This window comes from Hordeum vulgare, chromosome 1H (assembly GCF_904849725.1).
Source record: "Hordeum vulgare subsp. vulgare chromosome 1H, MorexV3_pseudomolecules_assembly, whole genome shotgun sequence".
NCBI lineage: Eukaryota > Viridiplantae > Streptophyta > Magnoliopsida > Poales > Poaceae > Hordeum > Hordeum vulgare.
The window spans coordinates 495,570,199-495,594,191 of record NC_058518.1 but is presented as its reverse complement, the minus strand read 5'-3'; the positions used below and the strand labels follow the sequence as shown (position 1 = coordinate 495,594,191).

Genomic DNA, 23,993 nt, shown 5'->3' with positions numbered 1-23,993 from the left:
CTAGTTGACTGGCTCGTTGATCAAAGATGGTCAAGGTTTCCTGGCCATAGGCAAGTGTTGTCACTTGATAACGGGATCACATCATTAGGAGAATCATGTGATGGACTAGACCCAAACTAATAGACGTAGCATGTTGATCGTGTCATTTTGTTGCTACTGTTTTCTGCGTGTCAAGTATTTATTCCTATGACCATGAGATCATATAACTCACTGACACCGGAGGAATGCTTTGTGTGTATCAAACGTCGCAACGTAACTGGGTGACTATAAAGATGCTCTACAGGTATCTCCGAAGGTGTTAGTTGAGTTAGTATGGATCAAGACTGGGATTTGTCACTCCGTGTGACGGAGAGGTATCTCGGGGCCCACTCGGTAATACAACATCACACACAAGCCTTGCAAGCAATGTGACTTAGTGTAAGTTGCGGGATCTTGTATTACGGAACGAGTAAAGAGACTTGCCGATAAACGAGATTGAAATAGGTATGCGGATACTGACGATCGAATCTCGGGCAAGTAACATACCGAAGGACAAAGGGAATGACGTACGGGATTATATGAATCCTTGGCACTGAGGTTCAAACGATAAGATCTTCGTAGAATATGTAGGATCCAATATGGGCATCCAGGTCCCGCTATTGGATATTGACCGAGGAGTCTCTCGGGTCATGTCTACATAGTTCTCGAACCCGCAGGGTCTGCACACTTAAGGTTCGACGTTGTTTTATGCGTATTTGAGTTATATGGTTGGTTACCGAATGTTGTTCGGAGTCCCGGATGAGATCACGGACGTCACGAGGGTTTCCGGAATGGTCCGGAAACGAAGATTGATATATAGGATGACCTCATTTGGTTACCGGAAGGTTTTCGTGCATTACCGGAAAAGTTTCGGGCTCATCGGTAGTGTACCGGGAGTGCCGGGAGGGGTGCCGGGGACCATCGGGAGGGGTGTCACGCCCCAAGGGGTCTCATGGGCTATGGGAAGAGATAAACCAGCCCCTAGTGGGCTGGAATAAGTTCCCACTTAGGCCCATAAGGTTTGAGAAGGAAAAAACACAAGGTGGAAAGAGTTTCCAAGTGGGAAGGTGGAATCCTACTCCAAGTAGGATTGGAGTAGGACTCCTCCACCTCCAATTTCGGCCAAACCTTTAGGTTTTGAGGCTGCCTCCTCCCCTCCCTCCCACCTATATATATGGAGGTTTTAGGGCTGATTTGAGACGACTTTTCCACGGCAGCCCGATCACAGACCTCCACGGTTTTTCCTCTAGATCGCGTTTCTGCGGAGCTCGGGCAGAGCCCTGCTGAGACAAGGTCATCACCAACCTCCGGAGCGCCGTCACGCTGCCGGAGAACTCTTCTACCTCTCCGTCTCTCTTGCTGGATCAAGAAGGCCGAGATCATCGTCGAGCTGTACGTGTGCTGAACGCGGAGGTGCCGTCCGTTCGGTACTAGATCGTGGGACTGATCGCGGGATTGTTCGCGGGGCGGATCGAGGGACGTGAGGACGTTCCACTACATCAACCGCGTTCTCTAACGCTTCTGCTGTACGGTCTACGAGGGTACGTAGATCACTCATCCCCTCTCGTAGATGGACATCATCATGATAGGTCTTCGTGCGCGTAGGAAATTTTTGTTTCCCATGCGACGTTCCCCAAGAGTGGCATCATGAGCTAGGTTCATGCGTAGATGTCTTCTCGAGTAAAACACAAAAGTTTTTGTGGGCGGTGATGTGCGTTTTGCTGCCCTCCTTAGTCTTTTCTTGATTTCGCGGTATTGTTGGATTGAAGCGGCTTGGACCAACATTACTCGTACGCTTACGAGAGACTGGTTTCATCGTTACGAGTAACCCCCTTTGCTCAAAGATTACTGGCAAGTGTCGGTTTCTCCAACTTTAGTTGAATCGGATTTGACCGAGGAGGTCCTTGGGTGAGGTTAAATAGCAAATCATATATCTCCGTTGTGGTGTTTGCGTAAGTAAGATGCGATCCTACTAGATACCCATGGTCACCACGTAAAACATGCAACAACAAAATTAGAGGACGTCTAACTTGTTTTTGCAGGGTATGATTGTGATGTGATATGGCCAACGATGTGATGTGATATATTGGATGTATGAGATGATCATGTTGTAATAGAAATATCGACTTGCACGTCGATGGTACGGCAACCGGCAGGAGCCATAGGGTTGTCTTTATAACTAATGTTTGTGCTTGCAGATGCGTTTACTATTTTGCTAGGACGTAGCTTTAGTAGTAATAGCATGAGTAGCACGACAACCCCGATGGCGACACGTTGATGGAGATCATGATGATGGAGATCATGGTGTGGCGCCGGTGACAAGAAGATCGTGCCGGTGCTTTGGTGATGGAGATCAAGAAGCACGTGATGATGGCCATATCATGTCACTTATGAATTGCATGTGATGTTAATCCTTTTATGCACCTTATTTTGCTTAGAACGACGGTAGCATTATGAGGTGATCTCTCACTAAAATTTCAAGACGAAATTGTGTTCTCCCCGACTGTGCACCGTTGCTACAGTTCGTCGTTTCGAGACACCACGTGATGATCGGGTGTGATAGACTCAACGTTCACATACAACGGGTGCAAAACAGTTGCGCACGCGGAACACTCGGGTTAAGCTTGACGAGCCTAGCATGTGCAGACATGGCCTCGGAACACATGACACCGAAAGGTCGAGCATGAATCATATAGTTGATATGATTAGCATAGGGATGCTTACCACTGAAACTATTCTCGACTCACGTGATGATCGGACTTGAGATAGTGGATTTGGATCATGTACCACTCAAATGACTAGAGAGATGTACTTTTTGAGTGGGAGTTCTTAAGTAATATGATTAATTGAACTAATTGTCATGAACATAGTCTAATGGTCTTTGCGAATTACGATGTAGCTTGCGCTATAGCTCTACTGTTTTTATATGTTCCTAGAGAAAATTTAGTTGAAAGTTGATAGTAGCAAACTTTGCAGACTGAGTCTGTAAAACCGAGGATTGTCCTCATTGCTGCGCAGAAGGCTTATGTCCTTAATGCAACACTCGGTGTGCTGCACCTCGAGCGTCGTCTGTGGATGCTATGAACATCCGACATACACGTTTCTGATGACTACACGATAGTTCAGTGCAAAATACTTAAATGGCTTAGAAGCAAGGCGCCGAAAACGTTTTAAAACGTCACGGAACATAAGTGATGTTCTAAAGAGATGAAATTGTGATTTCATGCTTGTGCCCTTGTTAAGAGGTACGAGACCTCCAACAAGATTCTTTGTCCAAAAAGTAAAGGAGAAAAGCTCAATCGTTGAGCATGTGCTCAGATTGTCTGAGTACGACAATCACTTGAATCAAGTGGGAGTTAATCTTCCAGATGAAATAGTGATGGTTCTCCAAAGTCACTGCCACCAAGCTGTGAGAGCTTCGTGATGAACTATAACATATCAAGGATAGATACGATGATCCTTGAGCGATTCACGATGTTTGACACTGCGAAAGTAGAAATCAAGAAGGAGCATCAATAGTTGATGGTTTGTAAAACCACTAAGTTTCAAGAAAGGCAAGGGCTAGAAGGGATACTTCGTGAAACGGCAAAACAGTTGCTGCACTAATGAAGAGACCCAAGATTAAACCCAAATCCGAGACTAAGTGCTTCTGTAATGAGGGGAACAGTCACTGAGGCGGAGCAACTCTAGATACTTGGTAGATAAGAAGGCTGGCAAAAGTCGAAAGAAGTGTATTTTATATACATGATGTTGATGTGTACTTTACTAGTACTCCTAGTAGCATGAGGGTATTGGATACCGGTTTGGTTGCTAAGTGATTAGTAACACGAAATGAAAGCTACGGCATAAACGGAGACTAGCTAAAGGCGAGGTGACGATACGTGTTGGAAGTGTTTCCAAGGTTGATATGATCAAACGTCGCACGCTCCCTCTACCATCGGGATTGGTATTAAACCTAAATAATTGTTATTTGGTGCTTGCGTTAAGCATGAACATGATTGGATCGTGTTTATTGCAATACGATTATTCATTTAAAGAGAATAATGGTTACTCTGTTTTCTTGAATAATCACCTTCAATGGTTTATTGAATCTCGATCGTAGTGTTACACATGTTCATGATATTGGTGCCAAAAGATACGAGTTGATGATGATAGTACCACTTACTTGTGGCATTGCCGCTTGAGTCATGTTAGTATAAATTGCATGGAGAGGCTCCATGCTGATGGATCTTTGTACTCACCTGATTTCGAATCACTAGTGACATGCAAATCATACCACATGAGCAAGGCCTTGTTTTCATTGAGATGAAATAAGATAGTAACTTGTTGGAAGTGATACATTTTGATGTATGCAGTCCAATGGGTGCTGAGGCACGCAGTGGATATCATTATGTTCTTACTTCACTGACGATTTGAGTAGATACTAGAGTATTTACTTAATGAATCACAAGTCTGAAATATTGAAAAGTTCAATTCTGTTTCGGAGTGAAGTTCGTCGTAACAAGAGGATAAACTGTCTACGATATGATCATAGAAATGAATATCTGAGTTACGAGTTTTTGTACGCAGTTAAGACAATGTGGAAATTGTTTCGCAGTTCATGCCACCTGGAACATCATAGTGTGATGATGTGTCTGAACGTCATAGCCACGCACTATTTGGTATGGTGCATACTATGATGTCTCTTATCGAATTACCACTATCGTTTGTGGGTTATGCATTAGAGACAACCGCACTCACTTTAAATAGGGCACCGCGTATTTCCGTTGAGATGACACAGTATAGACTGAGGTTTAGAGAAATCTAAACTGTCGTTTCTTGAAAGTTTGGGGCTTCGACACTTATGTGAAAAATTTTAGTCTGATAAGCTCGAACCCAAAGCGGATAAATGCATCTTCATAGGATATCCAAAACAGTTGGGTACATCTCCTATCTCAGATCCGAAAGCAAAGTGTTTGTTTCTAGAAACGGATCCTTTCTCGAGGAAAGGTTTCTCTCGAAAGAATTGAGTGGGAGAGTGGTAGAACTTGATGAGGTTATTGAACCATAACTTCAACCAGTGTGTAGCAGGGCGCATGAAGTTGTTCCTGTGGCACCTACACCAATTGAAGTGGAAGCTAATGATGGTGATCATCAAGCATCGGATCAAGTTACTACAAGCCTCGTAGGTTGACAAGGTCGCGTACTACTACAGAGTGGTACGGTAACCATGTCTTGGAGGTCATGTTGTTGAGCAACAGTGAACCTACGAGTTATGGAGAAAGCGATGGTGGGCCCAGATTCCGACAAATGGCTGGAAGCCATGAAATCCGAGAGAGGATCCATGTATGAAAACAAAGTGTAGACTTTGGAAGAACTACTTGATGGTCAGAGGACTATTGAGTAAAGATGGGTCTTTAAAAGAAAGACAGACGATGATGGTGATAAATCACTATTAAGAAAAGCTCGACTTGTCGCAAAGATGTTTCCGACAAGATCAAACTGTTGACTATGATGAGTCTTTCTCACTCGTAGCGATGCTAAAGGTCTGTTAGAATTTTGATTAGTTTTTGATGCATTATTTATGAAATATTGCACATAGGATGTCAAAGCATTGTTTTCTCAACGGTTTCTTTGAGCAAACATTGTATGTGATACAACCAGAAGGTTTTGTCGATCCTAAAGATACTAGCAAGTATGCAAGCTCCAGTGATCCTTCAATGGACTGGTGCAAGCATCTCGGAGTTGGAATATACACTTTGATGAGATGATCAAAGATTTTGGGTTTGTACAAGGTTTATGAGAAACTTGTATTTCCAAAGAAGTGAGTGGGAGCACTATAGAATTTCTGATAAGTATATGTGGTTGACATATTGTGGATCAGAAGTAATGTAGAATTTCTGTAAAGCATACAAGGTTGTTTGAAAGGAGTTTTCAAAGGAATACCTGGATTGAGCTACTTGAACGTTGAGCATCAAAGATCTATGGAGATAGATCAAAATCGCTTAATAGAAGTTTCAACAAGATGCATGCCTTGACAAGTTTTTGAAAGAGTTCAAAAATAGATCACCAAAGAAGGAGTTCTTGGTTGCGTTGTGAGGTGTGAATTTGAGTAAGACTCAAAACCCGACCATGGCAGAATAAAGAGAATAGACGAAGGTCGTCTTCTATGCCTTAGCGGTAGAATCTAAAGTATGTCATGCTGTGTACCGCACCTGATGTGTGCCTTGACTCAAAATTTGTTGAGAGGTACAGAGAGTGATCCATGATTGAATCACTAGCAGCGGTCAAAATTTATCCTTAGTAACTAATGGACTAAGGAATTTTTCTCGATTATGGAGGTGCTTAAAGAGTTCGTCGTAAAGGGTTACGTCGATGCAAGCTTTAACACTAATCCGAATAACTATGAGTAGTGAAACGGATTCGTATAGTAGAGTAGATATTTGGAGTATTTCCGAATAGCACATAGTAGCAGCATCTATAAGATGACATAAAGATTTGTAAAGAACACACGGATCTGAAAGTTTCAGAACCGTTGACTAAAACCTCTCTCAAGAGCAAGATGTGATCAGACCCCATAACAATATGGGTGTTGGATTCGTTGGAATCACATGGTGATGTGAACTAGATTATTGACTCTAGTGCAAGTGGGCGACTGTTGGAAATATGCCCTAGAGGCAATAATAAATTAGTTATTATTATATTTCTTTGTTCATGATAATCGTTTATTATCCATGCTATAATTGTATTGATTGGAAACACAATACTTGTGTGGATACATAGACAAAACACTGTCCCTAGTAAGCCTCTAGTTGACTGGCTCGTTGATCAAAGATGGTCAAGGTTTCCTGGCCATAGGCAAGTGTTGTCACTTGATAACGGGATCACATCATTAGGAGAATCATGTGATGGACTAGACCCAAACTAATAGACGTAGCATGTTGATCGTGTCATTTTGTTGCTACTGTTTTCTGCGTGTCAAGTATTTATTCCTATGACCATGAGATCATATAACTCACTGACACCGGAGGAATGCTTTGTGTGTATCAAACGTCGCAACGTAACTGGGTGACTATAAAGATGCTCTACAGGTATCTCCGAAGGTGTTAGTTGAGTTAGTATGGATCAAGACTGGGATTTGTCACTCCGTGTGACGGAGAGGTATCTCGGGGCCCACTCGGTAATACAACATCACACACAAGCCTTGCAAGCAATGTGACTTAGTGTAAGTTGCGGGATCTTGTATTACGGAACGAGTAAAGAGACTTGCCGATAAACGAGATTGAAATAGGTATGCGGATACTGACGATCGAATCTCGGGCAAGTAACATACCGAAGGACAAAGGGAATGACGTACGGGATTATATGAATCCTTGGCACTGAGGTTCAAACGATAAGATCTTCGTAGAATATGTAGGATCCAATATGGGCATCCAGGTCCCGCTATTGGATATTGACCGAGGAGTCTCTCGGGTCATGTCTACATAGTTCTCGAACCCGCAGGGTCTGCACACTTAAGGTTCGACGTTGTTTTATGCGTATTTGAGTTATATGGTTGGTTACCGAATGTTGTTCGGAGTCCCGGATGAGATCACGGACGTCACGAGGGTTTCCGGAATGGTCCGGAAACGAAGATTGATATATAGGATGACCTCATTTGGTTACCGGAAGGTTTTCGTGCATTACCGGAAAAGTTTCGGGCTCATCGGTAGTGTACCGGGAGTGCCGGGAGGGGTGCCGGGGACCATCGGGAGGGGTGTCACGCCCCAAGGGGTCTCATGGGCTATGGGAAGAGATAAACCAGCCCCTAGTGGGCTGGAATAAGTTCCCACTTAGGCCCATAAGGTTTGAGAAGGAAAAAACACAAGGTGGAAAGAGTTTCCAAGTGGGAAGGTGGAATCCTACTCCAAGTAGGATTGGAGTAGGACTCCTCCACCTCCAATTTCGGCCAAACCTTTAGGTTTTGAGGCTGCCTCCTCCCCTCCCTCCCACCTATATATATGGAGGTTTTAGGGCTGATTTGAGACGACTTTTCCACGGCAGCCCGACCACATACCTCCACGGTTTTTCCTCTAGATCACGTTTCTGCGGAGCTCGGGCAGAGCCCTGCTGAGACAAGGTCATCACCAACCTCCGGAGCGCCGTCACGCTGCCGGAGAACTCTTCTACCTCTCCGTCTCTCTTGCTGGATCAAGAAGGCCGAGATCATCGTCGAGCTGTACGTGTGCTGAACGCGGAGGTGCCGTCCGTTCGGTACTAGATCGTGGGACTGATCGCGGGATTGTTCGCGGGGCGGATCGAGGGACGTGAGGACGTTCCACTACATCAACCGCGTTCTCTAACGCTTCTGCTGTACGGTCTACGAGGGTACGTAGATCACTCATCCCCTCTCGTAGATGGACATCACCATGATAGGTCTTCGTGCGCGTAGGAAATTTTTGTTTCCCATGCGACGTTCCCCAAGAGCCGGTGCTTGCTTCCTCCCTCCAATCTATGTCTTCCGTTTCTTTCCTTTGCATGCAAACATTAAATGCAACAGTCAATCTTTAGAGCCAGCTCATTGCATGTGAATATTTTTAGGAGGACTTTCGTTGACATGGCACTGGTATAAAGCCAGCAGCTGGCTTTCTTATTAGCCATGCTCTTAGTGACCAACAAAATGTACAGTTGTACGTCTCTTGGAATCATCACCATTATCTGGATAAACACTAGGAGGCTGAGCCGCCGCCTCCTCCTCCCATAACCCTAGCCGTCGCCTCCATTCACTGAGCCGCCGCCTCCTTTCCTAACCCTAGCCGCCGCCTCCCGTCCCCCCTCTCGTAACCCCCTCCCGTCGCCCTCCCCCCCTTCCCCGTAACCCCCTCCCGTCGCCCCTCCTGTCGCCACCGTGGGCGACCAGGGGGTAACCCTAGCCGTCGCCGTCGGTCCTTCCTCGCTCCTCTTTCATAATCGTCGTCGCCAGCAGCGCCGCCGGGCGATGCCTGGCCGACAGGAGCAGCGGCGGGGATCCTCTCCCTTTCACGCGACATGGCTGGCGCGAGACGACCATTCGTGAGGAGGCGCCGGACTAGCGCGCGGTGCGGCGACGTTGCATGTGGATCCTAGCGGCGGCGTGCGGAGCGCGTCGACGACTGGGGTTCGTTCTTGCGGCACGGTGTGGCGGCTGCGAAAGGGGCAAGACATGGTGGTCGCGTGCGCGTTGAGTTCGGGTCAGATCCTTCTGGATCCGGCGCCCGGACGTCGTCGGCCAGCGCAGGGTGGTGGTACTCGTGACTGTTCAGATTGGATCTTCATTGATCCAGATACCCGCGATGTGCTTCTCTCCTGCGGTTCCCTGGCGTTGCCGGCGTGGCCGCGGATGAAGCTGGTGGAGGAGATTCAGATAAGGGGAAACCCATTGGTCGGGCCTGGCCGGCCGCGCCGACGATGATGCTCAAGGGCGTCGTTTTTCTTCCTGGAGACATCGGTCTACGTCTGGTCCTCCATTTCCTACCTCATTGCCTCTCGGGTGAAAAACCCTAACTCCGGTGGGCAGCGGTGGCGTCCTTGACGTCGTGACCTTTCTAAAGGCGTCGCCTTGAGGGCTGAGTGGTGGTGGGCACTATGTGGGTCCTACACAATTGCTGGTGGTGGGCACTGCTTTGGGGGAAACCCTAAGATCTGACTTTCCAGATCGGACGATGGCGGTACTGCGGTGTCGTTTCTCTCTTGGGAGCATCGTTTGTGGAGGAGCGCTGGATGACAGAGGCAGGAGATGGAGTGGCTTCGTTTGGCCCAAAGATTTGGTGGAACTATCAAGTCAAGCCTGGCCGACAGGTGCTACGTTGAGTCATGCCTGGTTGGTAGGTGCTACGCACGACAGTTCTTCCAGAATCTTCGTGTCTGGACGAATGAGCGCAGGGCGGTGGCGTTGTTTGGCGTCGTGGCGGCGTCGATCATCTTGCACAGAGCTTTCGGTGGATATGTCAAGTCATGTCTGGCCGACAGGTGCTACGCTGTGGTCGACAGCTACGCACGAGAGATCTTCCAGAATCTTCGCGTCTGGACTGACGAGTCGTGGTGGCGTCAACGGATGGACGGATTGGCAAGGATGATACAGATCTCTCTCCTGAAGATGGTTTAGCGGCCTGATGATGATGACGGCATTTAAAACGTGTTCATGTGGTGTGCGTTTTAGATGTGCTGCACCGACTGTGGGTTCCGATACGTTATGTGGATGTATCGGTGACGACACCGGTTTTAGATATGGGGAGTGAGAGCATTCCACATTATCAAGTTTTGTAGATGTGAATGGTGGCTTCGGATGGTTTGTTGTATATTCTTGTTAGACCTATGTTCAATAATTAATAAAAATGGTCGTATGCATCGATTGATGCAGAGGCCGGGGGTTCGAACCTTCTTTTCCAAAAAAAAAAATCATCTTCCAATTCCGAAAGTATCACTGTTCTTTGCCATGGCAAAATTAAACCAATGTACGTATAGCTGCAAAATCTCTCTGCGGCTCAAGTTCCTCCATGGCAAACCCCACCGCATAACTTGGCAGGGCCTCTCAAAATCTCTCAGTGTGTTTCCTTTTTCTGGAAAAAAGAGCGGTATCTTTGAGCTGAAGCAGTTCCTCAATGTGGTGGGCGGCCATGGTGGAGTCAAGGACTTGAAAACAATTGATGTAACTTTTACTTGTATCAGTGATCTTTCCTATCCGTATGTGTTTTATTTTCTAAAATCAGATGTAATTTCTCTAATTATGAATGAAGCTGGACTGTTTGTTAAAAGAATGGGGCCGTATTTCACCCTAATAATCAAAGATATATGTATAGGAAATACAACGTTAACCAATATTTTAAAAGTCAAAGCTATATTTAAGAAATACTAATAACAACTAATTAACAACCATGTAGCAAAATAAGTGTTAGACATTTATTAAATAAGTAATGAAGATGGTTGTATGCCGATTGAGGTAAAGGCCGGAGGTCTTAACCTCCTTTTTTCTAAATGTAGCAAAATAAGTATACGAGACACTTGGGTCTCTACTAGTTAACGAAATATTAATTATACGCTTTAGTGTTTGTAGTCGCCGTGTACTGGTCTACGGATCTGGATGTTATTTTTATTATTTTCGGTATTCGTTGTACTATCATGATTAATGATGAAAAGATTAGAAATTTCACAAAAAAATAATATACACGACCCATACACTTGGTAACATACTCCATTAATGATGAGTGGGGTAGTTTGTTTTTGGAGTTTGAAGTTCTCTAAGAAACTCATTGGCGATGAATATCGGAGGCAGCCAAAAGATATTATGGCACTGGCGTTAAAACCAATCTTAAAGTAATCGCAACAAAAGTAAACAATCTTAAAACGCACCTGTGTGAAAAAAATCACAGGTTTAACCTTGAAAATATGATGTATGGAAGTCTTGGTAGAAAATTTCTTGTCCAGTGAATACTCAAGCGGTCAAAATGCTTGCACTGTGCCTGATATTACTTGTATCTCTCAACTATTCGCTTAAATCATCATACTCTTTCCCATCAAATCTGGTGTTTTGTTCGCTTTTAACTTAAAAAAAGGTCACTGCCTACTTTTAGTGCGCTATCCGCATCCAACTCGTATGTTCATAGCCCGTGTAAAATGAAGCATATACAAATGTAGTAAAACTATTTCCATGATCAAGCCCAAGATTGCATCACATACACCATTCCAGGTAGTCCGGGCTAAGAGCAACTCCGGCAGAGTCACCATATCGGCCTTGACATAATAATTTGCTGCTATTATGGCGATTTTGGTTAAAAGAAAAGACACTCTAGGAGAGTCGTCATCTTATCAGAGATCGTTATAATTTTATGAAGGGCCCTCCATATATGGCCTCCCAGTTGCCATATATGATGTCTCGGGCTGTATTTTGGAGATGGCAGAGAGGTTGTGAAAAAGGAGTGTCCAATTAACAAGTGGGTTCCATGATTATGAAGACAACCAATATGAAGACTCTGAGTTTGTGCGTAGGCTCTCGAGCCCCCATAATTTTTTAGAGTACGCTCCATAATAATTATGGAGGCTGAACTTTTTTATCGTGTTGCTAGAGCTGCTCTTATCAAATACCTATTCCTACCAAACATACGTAATTCTGTATAGAGGGTGCTTGAATACGTTTTAGTCCCATGACTAAAAGTAGTGAGACTAAAACTTGCTAGCCTCACCCATGCTTGGATCCAAGTACTAAAGAGACTAAAATCAAGTTAATGAGCATTTATTATCCTCCAAACCCTCCAATCCAGAACTTGCATGAGGAGTTAAATGAGGAGAGAGAGGACTAATGCATATTTTAGTAGGGGTACCCCTGACTAAAAGATTTTAGCCTCAAGACTAGTTTTAGCCTCTCTTTAGTCAGGGGTGCTTGGAACTTTAGCCTCTTAAAGAGACTAGTTTTAGTCTCTTGGATCCAAGCACCCTCATAGCCACCTCTCCATATATAAGGTACTGACTGTAATGTCAATATATACCAATGGACACCCACATGCATGGTCCCTCCCTTGTGCATGTGATGTGAGATCTGAGATGGGACCGAAAGCTTACGTGGACACTAATCGGGACGTAAGGAACAAAGTACACTAACAGAACCATCAACTGCTAGCGGCAAAATTGACAAAAATGACCCCTGGGGCGAAAGAACTCACGGATTGACCCCGCGGGGGAAAAAATTGTTGGAAATATGCCCTAGAGGCAATAATAAAATGGTTATTATCATATTTCCTTGTTCATGATAATCGTCTATCGTTCATGCTATAATTGTATTAACAGGAAACAGTAATACATGTGTGAATGAATAGATCACAATGTGTCCCTAGCAAGCCTCTAGTTAGCTAGCTCGTTAGTCAATAGATGATCATGATTTCCTGATCATGGACATTGGATGTCATTGATAACGGGATCACATCATTGGGAGAATGATGTGGTGGACAAGACCCAATCCTAAGCCTAGCACTAGATCGTATTGTTCGTATGCTAATGCTTTTCTAATGTCAAGTATCTTTTCCTTCGACCGTGAGATTGTGCAACTCCCGGATACCGTAGGAGTGCTTTGGGTGTATCAAACGTCACAACGTAACTGGGTGACTATAAAGGTGCACTACGGGTACCTCCGAAAGTGTCTGTTGGGTTGGCACGAATCGAGATCGGGATTTGTCACTCCGTATGACGGAGAGGTATCTCTGGGCCCACTCGGTAGAACATCATCATGAGCTCAATGTGACTAAGGAGTTAGTCACACGATGACGTGCTACGAAACGAGTAAAGAGACTTACCGACAACGAGATTGAACAAGGTATAGGTATACCGACGATCGAATCTCGGGCAAGTTCTATACCGACAGACAAAGGGAATCGTATACGGGATTGATTGAATCCTTGACATCGTGGTTCATCCGATGAGATCATCGTGGAGCTAGTAGGAGCCACCATGGGTATCCAGACCCCGCTGATGGTTATTGGCCAGAGAGGTGTCTCGGTCATGTCTGCCTGTCTCCCGAACCCGTAGGGTCTACACACTTAAGGTTCGATGACGCTAGGGTTATAGGGAATTGTTATACGAGATTACCGAAAGTTGTTCGGAGTCACGGATGAGATCCAGGACGTCACGAGGAGCTCCGGAATGGTCTGGAGGTAAAGATTGATATATAGGACGGATGGTTTCGGACACCGGAAGTGTTTCGGGCATCACCGGTAACGTACCGGGACCACCGGGACCACCGGAGGTGGTCCCGGGGACCACCGAAGGGGGGCTGCGACCCCAAGAGGTAAGATGGGCTAAGTGGGGGTGGGAATCAGCCCCTAGTTGGGCTGGTGCGCCTCCCCACTCAGCCCATGGCGCAGGGGAAAGGAAAAGAGGGGGGGAACCCTAACTCAGGTGGGCCTTAGGCCCACTAGAGGGGTGCGCCACCCCTCCCCCTTGCCCTGGCCGCCACCCCTTCCCCATCTGAGGGCTGCCGCACCCCTTAGGGGTGGGAACCCTAAGGGCTGCGCCCCCTCCCTCTCCCCCTATATATAGATGAGGTCCGGGGCTGTTTGAGACACGGTTTAATCTCTCTCGCAGCCCTGCTCCTCTCCCTCCACCTCGCTGCCGGCGCTTGGCAAAGCCTTGCCGGGAGACCTCGTCTCTCCACCAACACCACGCCGTCGTGTTGCTGGTCTTCTTCCCCAACCTCTCCCTCCTCCTTGCTGGATCAAGGTGCGGGAGACGTCACCGGGCTGCACGTGTGTTGAACGTGGAGGTGCCGTTGTTCGGCACTAGATCGGAATCACCGCGAGTACGACTCCATCAACCGCGTTCTAGCAAACGCTTCCGCTTAGCGATCTTCAAAGGTATGAAGATGCTCTTACCCCTCTCTCGTTGCTGGTCTCTCCATAGGAAGATCTGAACATGCGTAGGAAAAATTTTGAATTTATGCTACGTTTACCAACAAAAATTCACCGCCCTGACCCTTTTGTGTGACGCCCGACACCTAGGCGCCACACTGTACTGTGTGATGCCTAGGTGTTTGGCGCCACACCCCCGACCACGTGGCAGGGAGGGGGCCACCCCCAGGCAGTGTGACGCCTAAGCCTCAGGCGTCACACATTGTAATGTGTGGCGCCTGACGCTTAGGCGCCACACATGGGCTTATACAACCACGGCCCAGCCCCCTCCCCACCCCCCTCCCCACCCCCTCCCTCATTCAAACAGAAACTTCCATTGCGGCGGCGGCTGGCTCTCATCCCCTCCCTAATCCCCTCCCCCATCTCCTTCAGATCTGAGGATTTCTTCCTTGGATTGATCCCCCAAGGTAATGCCCTCCCCCATCCCTTCCCTTTCCCATCCTTCTATCCAATTTTATTATGTTTTCATTGAGTAGATTGATTTTAGTAGATTGATTTGAGTAGGTTCTTAGGATTTGACTAGTTAGGATTTGGTTGAGTATATGAGTAGTTAGTAGTTAGTAGTAGTAGTAGTTAGTAGTAGTAGGTATAGGAATTGCATTAGGTTTTGGTTTTGGTTGAGTATATGAATAGTGAGTAGTAGTAGTAGTTAGTAGTAGTAGTAGTTAGTAGTAGTACTTAGTATTAGTAGTAGTTAGTAGTAGTAGTAGGTATAGGAATTGTATTAGGTTTTGACTAGTTAGGATATGAGTTAGGATTTGACTAGTTAGTATATGAGTTAGGATTTGATTGAGTATATGACTAGTTAGTAGTTAGTAGTAGTAGTAGGTATAGGAATTGCATTAGGTTTTGGTTTGTAGTTAGTAGTAGTAGTTAGTATTAGTAGTAGTTCATATGAGTATATGAATCTTATTTGAATATGAGTATATGAGTAATTTTTTGTGATTTGTAGGATGGTGTGGCTTCTGAATGATGTTTATGACGTTGAACACCGGGCCTATTTCATGTCGGAGAAGAAGATGGTAAGTAGAAAATGATTAGTAGATTAGTAATTTTTTGAGAATGTAATAAGCACTTGATATCTTCTTCTCCTATATGTTTGCAGGAGCTTACGCCCTTGAAGATCCGGTCTCATGGGGCATCCTCTGTAATGCAGTACGATGAGCGGTACACCCCGTACATCGAGATGACGGGACTCCTTTCATTCGTGCAGCTTGTGAGTCGGTCAACTCCCAATCTGAACGCTGCGGCAGTCACAGCACTCATTGATCGTTGGAGGCCGGAGACACATAGTTTTCACCTCCGGACCGGAGAGATGACGGTTACTCTTCAAGATGTTTCCATGATCAGCGCTCTTCCAATCGAGGGGAAGCCACTATGTATGAGCACTGATTCTGAGGGATGGCGGCATCAAATGGAGGCTCTTATTGGTATGTCGCCACAGGAGCCGGAGGTGGAAGATGGAGGGAAGAAAGATAGAGTCCCTGCCGGCGCCACTTTCACTTGGATTGCCGCCAACTTTGCTCATTGTCCTGAGGACGCAGATGACGAGGTGATCCAGAGGTATGCTCGCGTCTACATGTGGTACGTCATCTCTAGGACTATCTTTGCGGACGGCACATGCAAGAATGCTCCATGGATGTGGCTGAAGGCGTTGACTGTATTGGACAACAAGTTCAGCTGGGGCTCGGCCGCACTGGCTTACTTGTATCGGCAGGTAATAAATTGTTAGTATTAAGTATTCTCTGTTATCTTTTTCTTTTAAACTGATGCATGTTTGTTGTTACTTGTAGTTGGACGATGCTTGTCGCAGGACGACAAAGGACGGTGGAGTTGGTGGTTGTATGCTCCTACTTTCAGTATGGAGCTGGGAACGCCTACCTGTTGGACGCCCTAAAAGCTCACAGTGGAATACCTGGGATGACCACGGCAACCCTGTACGGCAACCTACATGGGCTTACAAGTGGGACTTGGAATCGTAGGTGGCAAGCGAAGTGAACCTACTGTACAAGCAATACACCAACGAGATGGATTCGCTTACCCCCGAGCAGGTAAGATGGTTTCAGAGTTGACTTCCAGCTTCTATGTTGTGAGTGAAATGAATTGTGGTATTCATCTTGTGTTGTAGGTTGAATGGGAGCCATATGGTGTCGGGACAAACTTTGGTGATGCACACACGTTCCAGCTGAATCCACTATGCGTGCAGGAAAGACATCTTTGGCTAATGCGTTGTCCCCTAATATGCAATTGGGCGGTTGAGTTTCATCTCCCGCATCGTGTGATGCGTCAATTTGGTTACTTTCAGCCACACCCGTCGGAGTGGGTGGACACGGACACACAGCTTCACAGGTAACAAAAAATAATTAGTGATTAGTTTTGTTCTTAGTGTTGAGCGAGCTACTGATGTGTTTTGTTCAAAGCAGGTTGGATAGGAGGAGGCAGCGAAAAATCAAGGATTGGCAGAAGCATCATAAGAGCTATGTCCTTACGTTCGAGCAAAGTGTGCAGGCAACTTCGAGCATACAACGAACCCAGTACCGCCAGCATTGTGCTCTTGCGTTCAGCAACTACCTAAGATGGTTTCAGGAGAGTACTCGTGTCGAGATTTGTCCGCCGGCTTACGAGGAGGACATATTGGAAGAACCCACTGAGTACGATGCACTTGCCCAAGGCGGTTACAGCAAGTTGATTCGCGAAGGGTACCAAACTTCCTTCGCCCCTGTCCTGAACTTTGTGGTAAGTGTGCTCCCCTATGAAAATTATGAATTCTAGTGGAACTATTCACTTGCACTTATTTGTTGTCATTGTCTTGTGATCATAGCGCAAAGAGGTCAAGAAACAAGCTGATGAGTCCGAAGATATCCTAGATAACACACCTGGAGGACAAAAGGGAGAATCTGCACTTCGTCTATTCATAAAGGTGTTGTGTCATTATTATTATTTTTCCCACGAATGCAACATTATAGGTTACCTAATATATGTCATTTATATTTGAATCTAACAGGAACAGGGCAAGAAGTTACGACGCCTATCCAACATTTTAGGTTGCCGTGACCCTGAATACGTTTCACCTTCGAGATCCGGTTCATCCGAAAGAAATACTCTTGACGATTCAGCTTCTTCGGGCGCTCGTATGGATGATGGTGACATTACCTCGGCGGCTAATACCCAAAGAAATACTCAGGAGGATGATGTTGACACTCCTCAGGTATGACATAGCCATACAATTTGCACTTTCAACCTTCAGCTTTGAACCTTCAAATTTGAACTTTCAACCTTCATATGTATTAGGCTGCGGACGACATGACGTTGAAGGCTTTCCAACGCTCCGCTTACATGTTGAAGCCCAGGAAGGAATTTAAGCGCTACTCACCGGATGATTATGCGAAAGGAAAGAATCCGGTGGCCGGGGGCTCTCGTTTGTCAAGAATGAGAAGCATGGACGATGAGGTTGAGGATGACGATGACGATGAGTCGGATGACCCGGAGCAATTTGTGGTTGCGAGAAGGAAGAAGCTAGCATCCAAGAGGGAACGAGGCCCCAAGTGATTTGGAGTTGGTGTTGCACTTGTCGAGCTGAACTATTTACTTTAGTTGTGAACTATTTCGAGTTGTGAACCATTTAGTTGTTGTTGCACTTGTTGTGAACCATTTGCTATGATGATGATGTCAATAATTCTTGCACTTGATGATTCCTTGGCTTTCAAATATATGATTGCTGTCAAAATTGCTTTATTGCTGTCAAAATTGCTTTATTGCTGTCAAAAGATCTTTATTGCTGTCAAAAATGTTGTTTTGATGTCTAAATTCAGATTCCAGCAGGTTTTCACATGTGTGACGCCTAAGGCTTAGGCGCCACACATGTGAGGTGTGGCGCCTAAGCCTTAGGCGCCACACATGTGAAATAGACTGGGGGGGTGGGGAGGGGGCTGGGTCGTGGTTGTATAAGTCCATGTGTGGCGCCTAAGCGTCAGGCGCCACACATTACAATGTGTGACGCCTGAGGCTTAGGCGTCACACTGCCTGGGGGGTGGCCCCCTCCCTGCCACGTGGTCGGGGGTGTGGTGCCGAACACCTAGGCGTCACACAGTACAGTGTGGCGCCTAGGTGTCGGGCGCCACACAAAAGGGTCAGGCCGGTGAATTTTTCCCCCGCGGGGTCAATCTGTGAGTTCTTTCGTCCCAAGGGTCATTTTTGTCAATTTTGCCACTGCTAGCGAGCAATGCTACACATACGCAGAGTTACGTTCAGTTTTACGCAATTAGCCATTTGGCAATCTGTGGTTGGAAGTAGGGGGGGGGGAGGGGCCACCCTCGCTGCAATTCAGGACCGGAGAGAATGGATGAAGGAAGGTTACGGAACACTGCATCGTAGTTGTAGTATTATTGAACTGCTAGCACACGCTTATTTTGTATGCTTGGTGCACATGCGTGTAGGCCCTCTTTTGACACTTCTCTCCGTTGCATCTCAGTCCACTACCCTTTCATTGCTAGGGACCTACTCCCTCTGTTTTTGAATACTCTTTTAAGGGATTTTATTAAAGACTACAACATACGAAATAAAATGAATGAATTTACACTTTAAAATATATGTATATTCATCCATATATAATCCGAAGTGAATTTTTTTAAAAGACTTATATTTAAGAATGGAGGTAGTATATATCTATAGCATGGAAATTTCTCTCAACACCATGGAATGGGGTTGTTCTGTACTTCTGTATACACAGGGACGAAGCCAACATGCAAGCATAGGGGGGCAAATTTGTTCATGGAGGGGGCAAAGTTCATATGAAGTAAAAAAAATTAGCTACAACAACCATTATTATAGTAGAAAAATCAATTTGTTAGGGGGGTCGTCGGGAAGAAGCAGAAGGTTCCGGAAGTCGTCGGGAAGAAGCAGATGTGGCCTGCTCGGGAGAGGTGGAACCGGCGCGGATGGGAGGTTGCTGGAGGGGCCGGCTGGCTGAAAGGTTCCGGAGGTCGTCGGGAAGAAGCAGATGTGGCCTCCGGCCGCCGTCGCCCGCCGTCACCGAGGGGTCGCAGAGGAGGCGTGGAGGGTGTGTGAGTACGGGGCTGGGGGCGAGGGAGATAAGAAATCAGGCGGTGGCGTGATATTGCCTGTGGCCGGCAACGGAGGGGGAGTGGACGGGGCAGCGACACAAACCCTAACACCGCCGCATCGCCTTTGAGGTCGCGTGCGACGGGGAGACGAGGGGAGGGATGGGATTACGGGAGGTAGCGGAAGGAGGTGAGCGGTTCGCAGTTGAGGACGTGGGTGCGTGGTCATGTAGAGGGTTTTCTTTATGAACCGGTTTTTCTGTATTTAATCATTTGATTTATGAAGGAATGAAAAAAATCGGTGGAACTGCTAGCGTTAGGAGGGGGATCGCACGAGGTTGAACCATCATGATGGTAGATCTCCTTTAACAGTAGAGATTGAACTGCTAGCACACGCTTATTTTGTATGCTTGGTGCACATGCGTGTAGGCCCTCTTAACATGCAACAACTCATAGTTTGGTGTGATCCATTGACGGGAACTCGTTTGACACTTCTCCCCGTTGCATCTCAGACCACTACCCTTTCATTGTTGCTAGGGACCTACTCCCTCTCTTTCTAAATGTTTTTTTAAGGAATTTCATTAAAAACCATAACATACGAAATAAAATGGATGAATCTACACTTTAAAATATGTGCACATACACCCGTATGTAATCCGTAGTGAAATTTTTTAAAAGAGAACGGAGGGAGTATATATCTATAGCATGGAAATTTCTCTCAACACCATGGAATGGAGTTGTTCTGTACTTCTGTATACATGAATATTTGGAAACCACGTACTACGCTTTAAGGACAGTTTTAAAAGAGGTCACGATAACCAAAGTATAGGTGATATACAATCATACAAAGTTAAGGCAAACCAGTGCATGTATTGATCCTTTTGGGATGAGAGGTGAACTTGATGGAGGATGGGATCGATGAGTGTGCCTGTGGCAGGTAGAATGTATGTATGTGGCCACGTTGAGTGAATAAAACAAAAGCAAGATGGACATGGTCAATGCTCAATACTCAAATACTCGATCTATAAGAGGAGAGACAAGGCTGTGCTTCTTCTTGCCAGGCGATATATACTTGTCTTTTACCGTCTCTCTTCTCCCTGCTAGGCCATCAGTAGTTTCCGTTCCTCCCATCATCCATCCCATGCATGATAGTATTAGTCATGCATGGACCCTCATCGATGCTAGCTGAAATCTCGTCCATGATGATCTCTTCATAGATATTCTGCCACCCTTATCCATGATCGATCTCTTCATAGGTGCTTTGCGACGTTCATGGCCGATTTGATTTGACAGGGAGAAGCATCAAGCATGGAACCACCAGCTGCTGCTGCTGCATGGCCACCCTACTACGGCTTTCCGGCCAACTGGTCCTTGCAACCTGTGTGGGCTCCTGGCTTCCCCTTCGAGTCTCCAATGTGGTTCCAACAAGCACATGCTCCTGGTAGCTCTAGCGGAGGGCAGCTGCAGCAGGTCGAAGAAGAAGCACATTTTCCTATCCAAGAGGAAGAAGAAGAAGAAGAAGAAGAAGAAGCACAGTACAAGACCGAAATGAAGATCCACGACCCGATCCAAGCGTTCGCGGAAGCAGCTCGCGAGTTCAAGGTCGACATCGACATGAGGGACATGAAGATCCACAGGTACCCCGCAAGCATCCAACGTCTGGGCGTCTACTACACAACCCCGACGACGGTGGCCATCGGGCCTTACCACCACGGGGAGGGCCGCCTCAAGCCGGCGGAGAAGGTGAAGCACGTGGCCGCCTACCACTGCATCATGGAGTCGGGCCGCTCCGTCCAGGAGATGTACGCCGCGGTGGCCTCGCTCGCCGGCGAGGCCCGCGGGCTCTACGACAAGGACGCGGTGGCCGGCATCGGCGAGGACGACTTCTTGCCCATGATGTTCTACGACGCGTGCTTCCTGGTGCAGTACATGCTCACGTGCACCGCCGGCGGCGGCGGCTCCGGGATGGACCCGTCGTTGCGCAGCTACTTCGACGGCAACGACAGCGACATCTTCCACGACATCATGCTGCTCGAGAACCAGCTTCCATGGCGGGTGGTGGAGGCCGTCATGCGGTTCAGGCCCGTGCCCTTGGAGGAGTTCATCACGTCGTTGAAAGACGGCCTGCAGGACCGCAAATTAACCGAGAAGAAGCCTCCGGCATTGGACGAGGGCTACGAGCCGCCGCACCTCCTCGGCCTCCTCCGGTTCTACATCGTAGGGAGAAGCAACACCAGGCGCAGCCGCCTACCCCAAACCGAGTCCATGTCCTTCTCCGTGAGCGCCATCGAGCTCGCGGAGATCGGCATCACGCTGACGGCCAACAAGACGAGCGAGCTCATAGAGATGGGCGTCAAGAAGAACAAGCGGGCGCTCTTCGCCAAGCTCTCGCTGGCGTCGCTGTCCCTAGACCACGCGCGCGCGAGCTGGCTCGCCAACATGGCGGCCTTGGAGGTATGCACCACCCCCAACTTCCAGGCGGTGGACGACGAGGAGTCTGTCGTCTGCTCGTACCTCCTCCTCCTTTCCATGATGGCGGACCGGGAGGAGGACGTGCACGAGCTGCGGAGGAAGCGTCTCCTGCAGGGGGGAGGAGGGCTCACCAACAAGGAGGCGCTCGACTTCTTCACCAGGCTTCAGGGCCTGCCTCTCGGATCCAGCTATATCCGCACCATGGAAGAGATCGAGAATTACCGGGTCAAGAGGCGAAAGCGGACCAAGTTGCACGCATTCATCTACAAGAACTTGAGGATCATCATTACCGTCTTCTCCGTCCTTGGTGTACTCGCCGGTATCTTCGGCTCGCTTATGTCCCTCAGGAGACGATCTTGATGATATATTTCTCTAACTTGTTTTTAGTGAACTTTCCTGCATCTGCATCTGAAATTTTGAATGCGGTTTGCAGTCAAGTATTTTCCATTTGTATTATTTGTTTGTCTACTGGGCATGGAATCTGCACAAAGAGATGTGTATGAGATTGTTTAATTGCTGTCGTCACTATGCCTAGTTTATAGCTAAACACTGACAATGCAACTCTTATAATCTTTGCCGCCATCTACTTGATAGGCTAAACATTGTTCCACGTAATTGATAGGCTATTATTATGATGGTGGTTAGCTGTAGTCTGTAGATCTGGTCATGACTGGTTAGCGGTGGGACAGTGGCACCAACCATGCAAATGACTAAGTACACCAAATCACCAATCGAGACAAAAGTGTACAAGAAGATCATAAGAGCATCTCTAACATGCGTTAAAAAACTGTTCCTATGTTAAAATATTCGTTTTTTGGACGTCGAACAGCTCCAAGAGATGTTGCAAAACAGTACGCGCACTAAAAAATTTGGGCATACGCTGAAAAGCGCTATCGCGCGCAGCATATTTGGTACGCCGGCTTGCGCGCGCATCAAACTCTGTGCTGCTGCCGGTGGGGTCGTTGGATTGGACGTCCCACTAGCGCGCGTCTGTTGGAGATACTTTGACCCCCCGTACTTTAAAAGTGCTACAGTAACGTGTTAAAAAAATTATTATGTGCGCCATTTTTATGTTGCTGTTGGAGATGCTCTAAACTAGTTGTGCAACATTAGATGGCATGCCACATTCACAGATTCATCACGACGGCCAGAAATGTGCTGCTTTCAGGATCAACTGGCCGAAAAAATATGTTATTTCCAGCTTGCAGCTATTGCAAGCTCAAAGTTTGATAATACAATCGCAGACGGATGCGGCACCTAATCGCAATCGCATTACATCATCTCCAATAACCGCCCCTTTTTAACACCGGGCTGGAAAAAACATTTTTTACACATGCGCAATCGTTCGGAACGCTACGGCCTACGCGCAAAAAAGTGTGCGCTACAGTTTTTCTTTAACAGGTTAGGGCCAACCCGGCCCTTATATTTCATGTGCAATGAGAGTTACATCGTTAGCTAGTACATCGATAAGGAAACCAGGAGGTTCCTCGAGCCATTTTATAGTTTTAATGGACTCGGCATTCCTAGCTAGAGTATCTGCTATCATCTTGGCCTCTCTAGGACAAAACTGAAATTGAATAGAACTAAAATTATTTGCGGGAGAGGAGCATTCATAGTAGATCGCCGCAGCCGGACCAAGCGAATTGCCACCATTGAGCATGATTTTCACTACATCCATGCAGTCGGATTCGACAACAATTTTCTCTAGCCCCAGCTCGTTTGCCAAGATGAGGCCATCTCTTAGCCCTCTGGCATCCGCCGATCCTGCATCTTCGACGAAACGAATATCGCTGCAGGAGGCAGCCAGGAAGGCGCTTATATCATCGCGTAGCACAACTCCTGTACTTCCTCCACCGGAATCGCAGTTGAAACTTGCGTCCACATTAAGCTTGTAGAGTCCCTCGGCAGGTGGCTTCCAACCGTGACGGATAATGCCCTTCTTCTTGCCCCTAGCCCTGAAAAAGTTCTTGGCCAGAGCAGAAATCGCTTGTGCAGATCTTGGCGGCTCAAGAATTTTCTCTCCATTGATGAACTGTCGTCTCTCCCACCATAC

General features: G+C 46.8%; 1 protein-coding gene across 1 annotated transcript; it reads left to right on the top strand.

Annotated features, from left to right (window-relative positions):
• Positions 1-20,350: 20,350 nt before the first annotated feature.
• Positions 20,351-22,473, top strand: LOC123449687 (UPF0481 protein At3g47200-like). The gene has a single exon (XM_045126992.1). The coding sequence runs from the start codon at positions 20,777-20,779 to the stop codon at positions 22,298-22,300; it is 1,524 nt and encodes a 507-aa protein (XP_044982927.1). The 5' UTR covers positions 20,351-20,776; the 3' UTR covers positions 22,301-22,473.
• The last annotated feature ends 1,520 nt before the right edge of the window (positions 22,474-23,993 follow it).

Coding starts and splice junctions, on each gene's coding strand:
- LOC123449687 (XM_045126992.1), top strand. CDS start 20,777: ATGGAACCACCAGCTGCTGCTGCTGCATGGCCACCCTACTACGGCTTT.